This window comes from Beta vulgaris, chromosome 2 (genome assembly GCF_026745355.1).
Source record: "Beta vulgaris subsp. vulgaris cultivar EL10 chromosome 2, EL10.2, whole genome shotgun sequence".
NCBI classification, from domain to species: domain Eukaryota; kingdom Viridiplantae; phylum Streptophyta; class Magnoliopsida; order Caryophyllales; family Amaranthaceae; genus Beta; species Beta vulgaris.
The window spans coordinates 9,933,300-9,947,953 of NC_079203.1; the positions used below are offsets into that span (position 1 = coordinate 9,933,300).

Here is a 14,654-nt window from a genome sequence, read left to right on the forward strand (position 1 = left end):
TGGTGGTGGTTGGGTGGCTAGGACATTAGGATTGGAGTTAGGTGTTAAGGAGTTAATGATTATGGTTAATGTTTAGGTTTTGGGGTTAGAGTTAGAGGGCTTAATAAGGGTTAGAGAGTTAATTAGGGCTAATGACTAACGGAGTTAATCGTCGTTAAAAGCGAGCGAGTACCTGGTCAATTAATCGAAAACTCGGGGGTACTTGGTGAAAAAACCGTAAAAAATAAGGTCAAGATATTTTGTCCATATAACTTTTTGATTTAAATATGATGCATATATCATTTTTAACTTGTTTAGAATGACAAGTTGAAATGACAATGGTTCTTAAATTGTTTTATTTTATAATTTTTTCATTCTATTAGATTATTAAAGGCATGTTCACTTTGGCATAAAATAGCTGAACTGAACTAAACTGAACTGAATTGAACTGAACTGGAATGAATTGTGATATGTGAGAGTAAAAGTATTTGTCTAGAGCTGAACTGAACTGAACTGAATTAAACTGAACTTAAGTGAATTGAACTGAACTAAACTGAATTGAAGGAATTGAATTGAACTAAACTGAACTGAAAATAAGTTGGGGAGAACAAGCCCTAAGGGTAATTTAGTATTTTCAGATGGGACACCATCTTCCTCCCCCTTCCCTTATATAATAGAGATGCAACCATCAATAATTACTTAACTTGTCTCAAAAAGTTGTATTTTTATTAAAAATTTATTTATCCCATACTCTAGTTAATTAAAGGGGTTTCTCTATGCTAAACTACCAATTTTGTCATTTTCTTAAAAATATGTCCAAATCCATTATTGCAGTAGAGAAAGAATGGAAAAAGTATTAGTCATTATACTCTAATTTCTAGATTTGTTATTGTGATATATAAATTTTATATTTTTTTACTAATATTCAATTGGATATAGTAGTTAAGTCTACTATTCAATGGTGTCCCAATAATTGGTATGACTAACAACAGCTACACAATTTTAACATGAAGAATGCCCGAATGATACTTGAAGAAAGTAGAGGGTAATAATTTAATAGATGCAAGACAAAAATAATAGAGAAAAACATGAGTCTCAACCACAAGTTCAACTATTAGTATATTGTATAGTCGCTCCGTTTCTTTTTTAATGTACACACTTTCCTTTTTGGTTTTTTTTTTAATCTACAAATTGTTGTTTTTTCTATTATTGGTAACATGTCCCATTTAATTTCTCCTCTTTTTTCACCCATGTCATCCACTTTTTAATATTTTAACCCAGCTTTTCCACTTTTTATTTTATCTTTTATACTTTTGTACTTCTATTTGCTTCTTCCATAAAGTGGAGTCAGTAAATTAAAAAGAAATGAAGGAAGTAAACATTAACGAATATAGAATGAAAGATGAACACTCCAAAAAAAAAGATCATAATAATGGTATCATGAACAAAATTTATTAAATATAAAACTAACCTCTACTAATAATCGAAAATACTATTTAAGAGATAAATTACATCTTCATCAATCATGACCATATCAAGAATAGGAATGAAAGTTTGGTGTACGGTTTGGAATTAGGCGTAATCCAATTCGGTCCGAACAAAATTTGAATTTCAATTTTCCAATCCGAATCCAATCCAATTAGAGTTTGAGTCCAAATCAATCCAATCCAAAATTTCAGACGATAGATAGGATCCAATCTGAAATATCCAATATATTTGAACCCCATTTTTTCTTAATGAATTAAATTAGGCACGAGTATCAAAGTAAAGTTTTTGATAGTAGAACTGATTTGTAAAAGCCTATAATTAGACATGAGCATCAAAATAAAGATTTCGATCGGTACAAGCAACGAAATAAAGTTTTCGATAGTGATTACGAAGTTAGCCAATTCGAGTTTCAGGGGAAGGACCGACCATTTTATTTTATTTTTAAAAAGAATATGTTAAGCCCAATTCTAATTATACAGTTCAAGGCCTATATACTATTTGATTATTTTGGATTTTTCGATCCAATCAGTCTCAACCCGACCCGAAAATACAATCTATCAAAGAAACACAATACCGATCCAATCTAAATCCAATTAGAATATGGTCTCTGTCCAATCCAAATCACTAATTTGGTTTGGATTGGATTTTGATTTATATCCAAATAACTTTCGCATATAATCAAGACTTATCAAACTTTTTCTTTTTTTAATGATCCGAGACCTCAAATAGTATAGAAATGAGAACTTTGATTTCCCAATTAGTTTAATTAGTGTAATTAAGTTCATAGAGAAAATAATAAGATATGACATATAAATATATGGAAAAGACAAAATAAAATTAAATTATTTCAAAACAAAAATTATATAGGAATAAAATAATAGTCATAATACTTATGCAATGTCATACATTGAAAAACTTTCATTTGATTGTTTATGAAGTGCCACCATGGTATACAATTGGTTCAAAATTTTAGATATTTTTTTATCTTTATATAACTCAATTAAAAACAATAACATAACTTGCTTAGATGAAACTCTCTTTAATATTCTAAGGTTTTTTAAAATCGAATTCTAATTTTTTAATTATTCAGAATTATATATAATATATATATATAATATATATATATATATATATATATATATATATATATATATAACTTTATCACTATAGATTTTAGTTCTTGTTGTAAAAATAAATTTTTTTAATAAATTGTTGTGACACTTAATTATTTTGGTTCAGTTGAGTAAGACCGAGATTTTTTAAAGATAATATATTTAATCTTGTAAATTTGACTTATGATAAAATGTTGTAATAACATGAATATTGTAATCCCCCGTAATTTTATGGATTTTATAAATATATTTTAGTATTTATATATTTATATTTAAACATAATTTAGTTTGAAATGGTTTATTTATTTAAAGAAGGTTGACTATTTTGAAAGTCAAAGGAAGTATTTTAAGCATTTAAGAAAGTTAAAATATTTTTGTTAAGGCATGCTTTGAAAAATATTTGAAATATTAATTGGGTTTGGAAAAGAAGTTTAAATGGGCTTGAGGAACCCAAATTCTAAGTGGATTAGGAAAATGATTTCTATTGATGTTAGGAATTCTAAATTATTAATCTTATTCATCATAAAGTTATATTCAAACCCAATTGTCTTTTCCTAAGCCCAAAATTATGTCTTTGAATGGTAAGTTGTTGACTAGGTTCAACAAACAAGAAAGATTGGAATGAAAATGAATCAATCTTGGATTTTAAGTTGTGATCACTTATTTGATCCTAAGATAAATATGAGTTCAGTTGTGAATGTTTAATTCTATGTATCTGTGTTGCTTGTGTGTCATAACAAGTAATAATATGTAAATCACGTAAAGTGTAACTTGGATAGTAATAAACTTTAGACTGGTGCACGTCTGATGTTGGACAATCAGGAGTTGGAGTACATGGTGGTAGCCCATGGTTTTTTCTGGAAAACGGATTGATCACCATTCCTCAATATTGCAGGTCATTCTGGAATACGGAATCGCGCCCGTATTTCGTCTTCCTCTGCGAAGGCATGTTTTGGTAAGACAACTCGACCCAATAACTATTCCATTAAAGTAATAAAAAGATGGTTAAAGTTTAGTTAAGTAAAAGTTATCTGCAGAATGTTAGATTGTTATATTATTATTTATCCCTGCTTATTGTTTATTAGTATCATGTTAGGAATATTATTATTTGTAGTATCAGCTTTGCTGATTACGTGCTTTGTTTGTGTATGTTGATCATGACTTTGCCTTATTAATCCTGTGATGGCCCATTTTGGTGAGCAGATTCTTTAGAGCATTGACATCTATAGGTTTGCAAATGTTGCATCATGAAAATATGGGAATGGAGAGCTTGTGTAACAAATTGTTTTATCTATTGCTTTAGTAGGAACATATTATATTAATTTTTGTTTTGAAGTTAACATTTATAGTGTTTTGGTTTAAGTACATTGTTTATTTATTATTATATTAAAGTATGAAGTTTTTAGTTATATATGTTTTCCGCTGCAAAATTCTAAATAAGCAGATACGTTATCAAACGAGCGATAATGCTTTGGTAATTATCTATGTTTTATATTGAAAAGGTATTTTGTAAAAGAGAGAATTATCGGGGTGTTACACATATAGTACACTATACTTATATCTAATATTATATTTATCTAAAAAAGACTAAATAAACCAGACGGATATTAGGGTTTGTAACTGGACCCAATGGGAGCCAATTCAAAACCAAGTACACGGGTCTCTTTATGCACATGTTGAATTTTTAATTTTAATTTTAATTTTTTTTTGCATATGATAAGCTTTGGGTTTGCGACATTTATGGGATACGGGCTTTTTTTAATAAGCCACATAAATATAACATACCAATTTCAGTAATGGATACCTAGTTCACGAATCGATTCCACTAGATACCCAGACATAGGTATTAGGTCCTAAAATCTCTATCTGAAAGCAAGATAGGTTATACTCGGGTTACGATTTTTGGACCTAGAGTCAGACCAAGTGTAACCTGGTCCAGGTCTAGACCCGCAGAGTCATTGTCTCTTATGTCCCACGTGGTGAAATTTTTTGCGGCATACAACACCCTTTGATATATTACTTGATCTAGCCCCCGTTATTTTAGCTTGAGAGAATCTGAATTGATTTGAACTGAACTGAACTGCAACAATAATAACAACAATAATAACAATAATAATAATGATAATTATAATTATAATGATAATAATAATAATAATAATAATAATAAATATTAAAAATAATAATAAAAATAATTAAAAAATATAATAATAATAACAATAAAAATTGATAGTAAAAAAATAATAATAATTGATAATAAAAATATGAATAATAATTAATAGTAATAATAATAATAATAATAATAATATAATGTAATAATGATAATAATAATAATAATAATAATAATAATAATAATAATAATAATAAAACAATAATAACAGCAACAACAACAACAACAATAATAATAATAATATAATAATAATAGTAATAATAAAAACAATAATAACAACAACAACAACAATAATAATATAATAATAATAATATAATAGTAATAATAATATAATAGTAATAATAATATAATAGTAATAATAATAATAATAATAATAATAATAATAATAATAATAATAACTAAACTGAATATTGAGATTAAACCCTCTTTAAACCCTCTCTAGGCGTATGATAAGGGCGATTGCTATCGGGCACCACCTTAGCGATGGGTCGAAGAAGGGAGGGGACTGCTGGTCCGATAAGTAGCTCGCCGGTGTCGGGATCGTCCACTGGGAATCCTAGTAGTTCTAATGTGGCTCTAGACGTCGATAAGGATGCAAACTCTAATGGAACAGTATCAAACCCTCTGGTTATAAACCCTGATGGCGAAGGAGAAATGAGCAATCCATCCCTAGCTAAAGCTGCACAAAAGAAATGGCAGGGATCCACCGGAGCTAATCTATCTCAGACAAAGGTATGGGTTTAAGTTTTGTTGCTCCTACCATTATTGAAGGTACCCCCACAACTTGTCTGGAGAAAGTAGAGATAGAAAAATTGAATGTGAAATGGGAAAATGTCTTATTTGTGTATATAGTTGGTCAACCACCTACTATGAATGCTATGAATGCATTAATAAAGTCAAAATGGGGAGTTTCTGCTGATCCTACTGTTCATAGACATGATCATGGATATTTTGTGGTTAATCTAGTTAATAGGGGAGATAAAGATTCAATCCTTTATTCAGGCCCTCATTTGTTCTATGGAAAAACTATGATTATCCAACAATGGACATCTAGTTTTGATTTCCATAAAGAAGTGCAGAAGGTGATTCCAATTTTGGTTAAGCTCCCTAATTTACCTCTTAATTGTTGGAGTGAAAATTCTTTAAGCAAAATAGGAAGTTTATTAGGTGTGCCAATTTATGCGGATGATTGTACTACTAAAATTTTAAGGGTGTCTTTTGCCAGGTTTTTAGTAGAGATGGATGTTAGTAAGGTTGTTCCTAAAGAAATTCAGATTGAAGATCCAAATGGTAGGAAATTCACTCAGAAAGTTGTGATTGATTGGTTGCCTGCATTTTGTATAAAATGTCAATTTATAGGGAACAATTGTGATGCTAAAACAGCTAGACCTCCTACAAAGCCAACGCAAAAGTGGGTTCTAAAGAAGATTATAGTTGTTAATGAGCCCAAAGGAAATGCTGCAACAGAAACTCAAGATGATCATGTTACTGGTTCTCTTGTTATGTCTGTAGATTCTGGTTGTGTGGGGCCTTCCAACACAGTTGGTGATCCTACCTTAGCAGCAAAGGTAAGTAATGAGATCACTTCAGTTAGTACTCATGTGCAGCAGCAAAATGTAGAAGAAGAGGAACCATGGGAGGTTGTTACTCGAAAATCTAAGGGTAAACAAGTTGCATATCAACTAATGAGAGGAGTAAGTTATAGCTTGTGGAACTCAACTCATGACCTGGGGAGGCCTGGGGTGCTAAGAAACCCTATTTATCATGATGTTATTCAGTGCTTGGAATGTTAGAGGATTAAATGATCCTCTATAAATAAAGGAAACTACAGTGTTTATGAATATCAGAAGGTTAGTCTTTGTGCACTTTTTGAGACTAGACTTAGAGAGCCTAAACATGCTAAAGTGCATAGTAAATTTGATAATCTCTGGAAGTGGGAGAACAATTATGACTTCTCTCCCAGGGGGAGGATATAGATTGGTTGGAAACTTGGTGAAATAATATGTGAACTACTAAGCAAATCTGAGCAAGTTATGAATGTTCAAGTTGAACAATTGGCTGGTTCTTTTGCTTTCAGGTTGTTTACGGTGTATGGTTTACATACCATAGCAGATATGAGAGGCTTATGGGCAGAATTGGAGCAATTAATTGATAGCTGCACTAGTCCCTTCATTGTTATAGGTGATTTTAATGTTGTGAATCATGCTAATGATAAATACAATGGGAATGCTGTAAGTGAGGTAGAGACAATTGATTTCACAATTTTCATAGTTAGCTCAGCAATGATGGAAGCTCCATGTGGTGGAATCTTTTACTCTTGGTCTAACAAAGGTGTAGGTGAATGTAGAATATCTAGTAGGATAGACAAATCATTCATTAAGGCTTCAATGCTAGATTTATTCCCTGATCTAATGGTGAAGTATTTACCTGGAGGTATGTCAGATCATACTCCTTTAGTTGTCACATTAGCTGATGAGAAGCAGGAAGGTGATAAGCCTGTCAAATTCAATAATATATTAGCATATGACTGACCCCAGTTTTGTGGATGTTGTTGTTGAAGCGTATACTTCTATTGTAGCCCAATTCAAGTTAAAAATGTGTGGATGAAGCTTATGGCTGTTAAAAAAGCTCTTAAGAGTTTGCATACCAATCACTATTCTCATGCTCATGAGAGGGTGGAAGAATGTAGGATTAAGCTAGCAGCGATTCACGAAGATCAAGGGATTAGAAATGATAAGTTCCAACCAATAGAATGTCAATTGAATGAAAAACTTAGGCATTGGTCTAGAGTTGAAGAAAGCATTTTGAGACATCAATCAAGAATACAATGGCTTTCTTTAGGTGATGCAAATACCAAAATTTTCTTCACTGCAACAAAAGTGAGAAAAGCAAGAAACAAGATTGTTGTGTTACAGAATGAGGAAGGTGATTTATTGCATAACAAGGATGATATTCAGAGGAGATGGTGGATTTTTATAAGTAGCTATTGGCGTCTTGTGCCTCCTCTTTACCTGCTATTGATCTTAATACAATTAGGGCTGGTAAGTCTCGTTCAGCTTCATCTAGAGCTTACCTTGTCCAACCTATTACTCATGAAGAAATTGATAGGGCCTTATTTGCAATTGATGACTCTAAGGCGCTTGGAATAGATGGATTTAATGTTGCGTTTTTCAAGAAATCCTAGGGGGTTATAAAATAGGATATGTATGCTGGCGTCATGGAATTCTTTGATAATACATTTATTCACAAGCCAATGAATGTTGCTGCCATTACTCTGGTTCCCAAGGTTGATCAAGCAATTCAGGCTAAAAATTTCAGGCCTATAGCTTGTTGTATTGTAATAAATGTACAAAATTATTTCAAAAATTTTGACTCATAGAATGAATTTGGTAATTGATGAAGTGGTTAGTCCTGCACAGGCTGGGTTTATTCCTGATTGTTTCATTGCTGATAACACTACTTGCTATTGAATTGATCAGGGGTTACTCTAGAGCTCATATGTCCCCAAGGTGTGTCATTAAAGTTGACATCAAAAATCTTATGATTCAGTGTAGTGGCCCTTCCTGGAGAGTGTTTTGAATGAGTTGGGGTTCCCTGAATGCTTTATAGGTTGGATAATGGCCTGTGTTACCAGTGTTTCTTATTCAATTTTATTGAATGGTATCCCCTCTCCTCCATTTGAAGCTAAGAAGGGGCTCATACAAGGGGCCCCCTCTCCCTTTTACTGTTTGCTCTTAGCATGGAATACCTTAGCAGGTGCTTAGCTGAGCTTAGTGAACATCCTGATTTTAATTTTCACCCAAGTGTGAAAGGATAAAGGTAACTCACCTCATATTTGCTGATGATTTGCTCTTATTCTCAAGAGCATATCATATATAGTTGCTTTTCATAAATTTTCTTCTACTTATGGTCTTGAGGCAAGTGTTGAAAAAAATATATTTATATTGCTGGAGTAAATGACTTTGAAGCTAATAATCTTGCTGCTGTTGTCCATCTTTCAAGAGGTACTCTACCATTCAAGTACCTAGGGGTTCCATTAGCTGCTAAAAAGCTCTATTTCTCTCAATGCAATATTTTAATTGACAAAATCACTGAAAGAGCTCAAAGTTGGATGGCTCTCTCTCTCTCTCAGTTATGCTGGTAGATTGCTACTTATAAGAAGTATTGAGCTTATGTAAAATTACTAGACTCATATATTTACCTTGTCCAGTTCTGGAAGCTATTTGTAGGAAGTTTCTCTAGACAGGGAAAACTATGGACTTCAAGAAGGCTCTTATTTATTGTCAAGCTTTTTATAACTCTAAAATTACAGGGGGCTGGGGGCTTATTAAAATGCAGGCTTGTAATAAAGCTGCTATTTTAAAGCTGCTTTGGGCAATCACTTTCAAAGCTGATAAACTCTGGACGCAATGGATCAATGCTTACTATCTTATAAGGCATACAATTCTTAATGTTTCTATTAATAGCAACATCTCTTGGGGTCGAAGGAAAATCATATAATATAGAGAGTTGTTGAATGTCTTTGGAGGATGAGATAATGTTATTGTTGCTAGTGGGAAGTTTAGTATAAGGAAAGCTTATACTTTTCTACAAGGCGAAGCTTAGAAAGTGGACCGCAGAAGGTTGATATGTAACAACAAAGCTAATCTCAAGAGCAAATTTATTCTTTGGATGGGGATGCAGAACAGGCTTGCCACTACAGATAGAATCAGTAAATGGATGCATAACTGCAATCCTAGATGCTGTTTGTATGATGAAGATTCTGAATCAATCCAACACCTCTTTTTTCAGTGTAGATACACTGCTGAGGTTTGGGTTAATTTGAAGTTTCGTGTTGGGGGCAATTTTACTGCTATGCAGTTCATATATGAATGTAGAATAGCTTGAGTAAAGCTCATAGTAAAAGTATCAAGGCAAAGGTGTATGTCATGTTATTCACAGAGGCTATATATGTTATTTGGAGGCAAAGAAATGACAAGATCTTCTCTCACTCCTCAAATGTTTATCAAGGAGATTATCTTTAGAGTTTCTTGTAATTGTAAAGATGATGAGCGTTTGTTGATAGTCCGTTAACTTGTATTCTAGTTACTGGCTTTGTTTTAGTTTTGCCTTGAGTTTGGTTGGGTGTTTTTGTAAACTCATCAATTTTTTTGATTATCAAATATCAATAATAACTTTGAATTGCCAAAAAAATTAATAATAGTTGAACTGAATGCAAGTCCAATAGAACAAAGCCCTAGTGTGTTAACCCTACTATCTTCGTTAAATCAGGTTGAAATTGAAAACAGTACGCAAATTTCCGGGTCGTTGTTCTGGGGTTGGGTTACGCATTGACAAGCTAGAGAAAAGCCCGTTAGCACATAAACAACTGAAGCCCAGAAAGTAGCCCGTTAAAAACATGATTACTAGGGTTTATCTCTCTCTTTCTTCTTCACACTCTCTCTGTATCAACATCAGAGAGGCGAAATAGCCGAAACCCTAGTTTCTTCTTCATCCTAACTGCAAAAATGGGTAAGAATCTCTACTTTCTCTCTCATCCTTTGATTCAATAGATCTTATTTCTTTTCTTCAAGTTATTCTTCAATGGCGGCACATTTCAATCACGATTATGTATATTGTTTTTACGAATAATTTTGGTGTTTGATTTTGATTTCAGGTATTTCTCGTGATTCTATGCACAAGAGGCGTGCCACTGGTGGCAAGAAGAAGGCATGGAGGAAGAAGAGAAAGTATGTTTTTCTATTTCTCGATTTTTTTTAATACATAATGTAATTTTAGTAATTTTTTTTACTTTGATGATTTTTATTGATTGATTGATGCAAATCGTTGTTTATGGGCTAGATGATCCTCAAGAGTTTGCTCTTTTGTATCTGTTGTGTTTTTTTTGGTGAGATATATGATGAATTTATGACAGTTATATAGTGCTTCTTTGCTAATTTTACTTTTAAAATAAAATTAGATGCCTTGTTGATCTAATCTAAGCTATGTCGAGTTTGATTTAGTAGAAGCTCTTGGGCACATTTTAGCAATCAAAATTGTTTTGTGTTCTTTTTCATTGAGTATTTTCTTACATATCGGATAGTTGATAATATCTATTAGAATTTTGTGAAAATTTTGTGCTTATGAGACGGTCCTGTGCTGATAAGTCACTCCATCGGCACGCAACATAACTGTAAGCTACATTACTTTGTGGGGGTATCATCCTTTAGTTTTCCTTACATCTTGAGGAAAGCCATTGATGCCATCGCGCACAGAATTTTCTATCTCTTCCCACATTGGTTAATCAATTGAATTGGTGATTACGGACTTAGTGAGAGATTTAGGTGGATTTTAGTAATCAAAATAACTTTTCTGATTTCCTTTAAGTATGTGTTGTTTATCCCATACTTCTCATCTCTTTGAGTTTCATGAAAATTTTGTGCTTATTAGACGGTCCTGTGCTGATATGTAACTCCATCTGCACGCAACAAAACTATAAGCTACATTACTCTGCCATGTCGTCATACTTCAGTTTACCTTAAATCTCGAGGAAAAAGATTATTGCTGTGGCGTACATATTTTGCTCCTCATTGCTTGAAATTTTTGGTTGGTGATTTTGTTGTTACTTCCAGGCTTTTGTGTTTCAGTTGATTATTGATGACATGTGTGCGTATGAAACAATTTGGTGTTGACAAATCACTTTGGTTGATAATCTTATCTTTGCTGTGAGGCATTATAGGTTTCTTGGTTGGTGATTTTGTTGTTACTTCCAGGCTTTTGTGTTTCAGTTGATTATTGATGACATGTGTGCGTATGAAACAATTTGGTGTTGACAAATCACTTTGGTTGATAATCTTATCTTTGCTGTGAGGCATTATAGGTTTCTATATTTGTCTTCTACTTATAAGTTGTGGGCTTTTATTTACCGTGGAAAAGGTACGAGCTCGGGAGGCAGCCTGCTAACACAAAGCTTTCGAGCAACAAGACAGTTAGGAGGGTTAGGGTTCGAGGTGGTAATGTCAAGTGGCGCGCACTGAGGTTGGACACTGGCAATTTCTCATGGGGTAGCGAGGCCGTGACTCGCAAGACCCGTCTCTTAGATGTTGTTTACAATGCATCCAACAATGAGTTGGTGAGGACACAGACTTTGGTGAAAAGTGCCATTGTCCAGGTTGATGCTGCACCATTTAAGCAATGGTATCTCCAGCATTATGGAGTTGACGTTGGACGCAAGAAGAAGGCTGCTGCTGCTGCCAAGAAAGAAACTGAGGTATATTCTCCTTCCTGATAGTTTCTTATTTAACCCTCTTTTTTCTTAAATCTGATAATCATAATGTACTACCTCTGTTTCTTAATAAGTGCAACATTTTCCTTATTTGGAATAGTCACAATAAGTGCAACCAAGCTCAAAATGGTAAAAAAAGTTCAATATTATTACAAATATGCCACCAAAAAGCAAGAGGGGACCACAACTTTTTTGTTTCATCACTTGAATTACTCTACTTTATTGTGGTCCCAACTATCTCTCTCTAAATTCCTTGGTATTCCCCCACTTTCTCTATGTTGCACTTATTAAGAAACGGAGGAAGTATATTGCTTGAGAATGACCAAGTCTCATAGTCATTGTTATCCCAGCTCTGCTATTCTATCTCTTTCTCATAAAATGTTCCATGGCATTTATATTATCTTTTTTTCTATCTCTGTATTTGCAACAATTTTTTCCTTGTAGGTATACAATTTTTCTGAATGAGTGCTCTCTGCATTCTCCAAATATATTTCGTGAGATCAATTTTTGAGACAAATAGTTGAGGGAGTAATTGCATCTTAGAGCCTCTACCTGATTAGACATTAAGGCCCTGTTCTTTTGTACTTACTTTTAGTTCATTTCATTTTCTCTCAGCTCAGTTAATTTCAGTTCAATTTCTCTCAGTCCTAAAGAACGGGACCTAATTGTATCTTGATCTGATGTTGTGTTCCTACTTATCACCTTTTTCTGAAATGTGTGCTCCTGCCCTGATTACTGACTTGCAACATATGAGATATAACATGGTCTTTATGATTTGGGTTCTGTAATCCTTGTTTCTACATTCTTCCAGTAAGATCTGCTATTTATAGATATTCTATTCTGTCTAGCATGAACTTAATTTTTCTATTGAGAGCTGAAATGGTTTGCTTTGAGTAAGATTAAATGTGTAACTGGTCATGTTTTGTGAGGGGATCATTAGCTAATTTTGATTATGAACTCTCATTATTGCAATTTGTGTCATGATAGGAAGGTGAGACTACAGAGGAAGCTAAAAAGAGCAACCATGTTGCAAGAAAGCTGGAGAAACGTCAGCAGAATCGCACTTTAGATGCCCACATTGAAGAACAATTTGGTGGTGGTCGTTTGCTAGCTTGCATTTCATCCCGCCCTGGTCAATGTGGCCGCGCTGATGGGTAATTGTTCTATTTCGTGTCAATTTTATGGGGTAGAATAGAATACCGTGTTTAAGATGAGGAGACCTTTTTTATTTGTTTGATTTTAAGCTGAATTGCATTTTGAACTGTGATGGGGAAGAGGAACTTAAGTTGCCATGCGTCTACTATTGGAAATCATTGAATAGTGATGATGTTTTATTATTTTGAGGCATTTCACCTTTTGCTTGCTGTGGTCTTTGTTTGAATTACTAAAAGCGCTTTTATTGGTCTGTTGCAGATACATCCTAGAAGGCAAAGAGCTCGAATTTTACATGAAGAAAATCCAGAGGAAGAAGGGAAAGGCAGCTGCTTAATTTTTTTTTGCTGTAGAATCATAGGCAGAGTTATGAATTTTGTTTCTTTTTCTATCATCAATTACTATTTACTGTGGGATTGGACCTAGTCTTGTTGAGATTTAAATCCATGGTATTCGCCAAAGTGTTTTTGTAACTGTAATGTGACTATGTGTTTTCTATGTTGCCTCTAGTCAAAGAACTCTGGATCTGATTTCTCGCCCCAGTGTTGTCTTATGGTTGAGTTTTATAACCTTGGACAGTCCCTTTTTCCGTGGTGCTATGCTTGGGTTGAGAAATTAAGTCTAATTTTTGTGGTATGGAAGAGATGATATAAACAAGGGAGTAAACCTTAGAAATGCATATTATCCAAGGGGTAGGTTTTGTAACTCTGAAATAAGTGTGAGATTTCTCCTCTTTTGCAGTCTATACTCTATACCTTGTCACATATAATGCAGCCCAGGTAAAAGGTGACCATCATTATGGCTTGAAACCATTGATGATGCAAGAGTTAATAAAATGCTACATCCTCTCATAATATAGTGTCTACTTCATTTTTGGTGAGTCAAACTTTAAAATCTTTGACCAAATATTCTCATTTGTATATATAAACAACATATTCATGTAGGATCTTGTTAGATTTGTCTCAATGTATAGTTTCATAATATCAATTTTTCATATTTTTTATTAATACAAAATTGAAGATATTAAAGGTCAAAGTTACATTTTGGAGAGCGTGTAAAAAAGAAATAAGCACTATATTATGGGACGGAGGGAGTAATAGTTAGCGAGTAGTTTGTCCACTAATAATTTTTTTTATTTTTTAAAGTTATTTTTTTTGTTAAAACAAAAATATAAAAAAATTATTTTTTGGCAAAAAGTGAACATGTAATCTCAGCAATAAAGCAAAAGTTTGTAATGATTTTTGTACTTTGTTTAGCGTTTCTTCCAAAAAGTAAAAGTATAATTTGTTATTGATAAGAATGTCTATTTGTGTGTGTGAAAATATAATTATTGTTGTATCAACGCTTGTTTGAAATCCTTGTTTTTGTTAAATCAACCTCATTTTGTGTATGTAAAAAAAGGTTGAAATTAGTATTTGTCAAAAATTAAACATGTGAATTCTATCATAAAACAAGAAGTTACATTGATTTGTGTGTTCCGTTCAGCTTTTCC

General features: G+C 33.0%; 2 protein-coding genes across 2 annotated transcripts; both read left to right on the top strand.

The window, feature by feature from the left end:
* The first annotated feature begins 5,615 nt into the window (after positions 1 to 5,615).
* Positions 5,616 to 7,277, top strand: LOC104906297 (uncharacterized). The gene is made up of 2 exons (XM_048638378.1): positions 5,616 to 6,523; positions 6,824 to 7,277. Exons 1-2 carry the CDS (start codon positions 5,616 to 5,618, stop codon positions 7,275 to 7,277), a joined length of 1,362 nt encoding a protein of 453 aa, XP_048494335.1.
* Positions 7,278 to 10,104: 2,827 nt separating this feature from the next.
* LOC104906289 (40S ribosomal protein S8) lies at positions 10,105 to 13,704 on the top strand. Its single transcript, XM_010695025.3, has 5 exons — positions 10,105 to 10,257; positions 10,403 to 10,475; positions 11,662 to 11,995; positions 12,998 to 13,164; positions 13,424 to 13,704. Exons 1-5 carry the CDS (start codon positions 10,254 to 10,256, stop codon positions 13,497 to 13,499), a joined length of 654 nt encoding a protein of 217 aa, XP_010693327.1. The 5' UTR covers positions 10,105 to 10,253; the 3' UTR covers positions 13,500 to 13,704.
* The last annotated feature ends 950 nt before the right edge of the window (positions 13,705 to 14,654 follow it).

Coding starts and splice junctions, on each gene's coding strand:
- LOC104906297 (XM_048638378.1), top strand. CDS start 5,616: ATGAATGCTATGAATGCATTAATAAAGTCAAAATGGGGAGTTTCTGCT. Junction 6,524..6,823: donor ATTTATCATGATGTTATTCA/GTGCTTGGAATG, acceptor TTTTGCTTTCAG/GTTGTTTACGGTGTATGGTT.
- LOC104906289 (XM_010695025.3), top strand. Junction 11,996..12,997: donor CTGCCAAGAAAGAAACTGAG/GTATATTCTCCT, acceptor GTGTCATGATAG/GAAGGTGAGACTACAGAGGA. Junction 13,165..13,423: donor CAATGTGGCCGCGCTGATGG/GTAATTGTTCTA, acceptor GGTCTGTTGCAG/ATACATCCTAGAAGGCAAAG.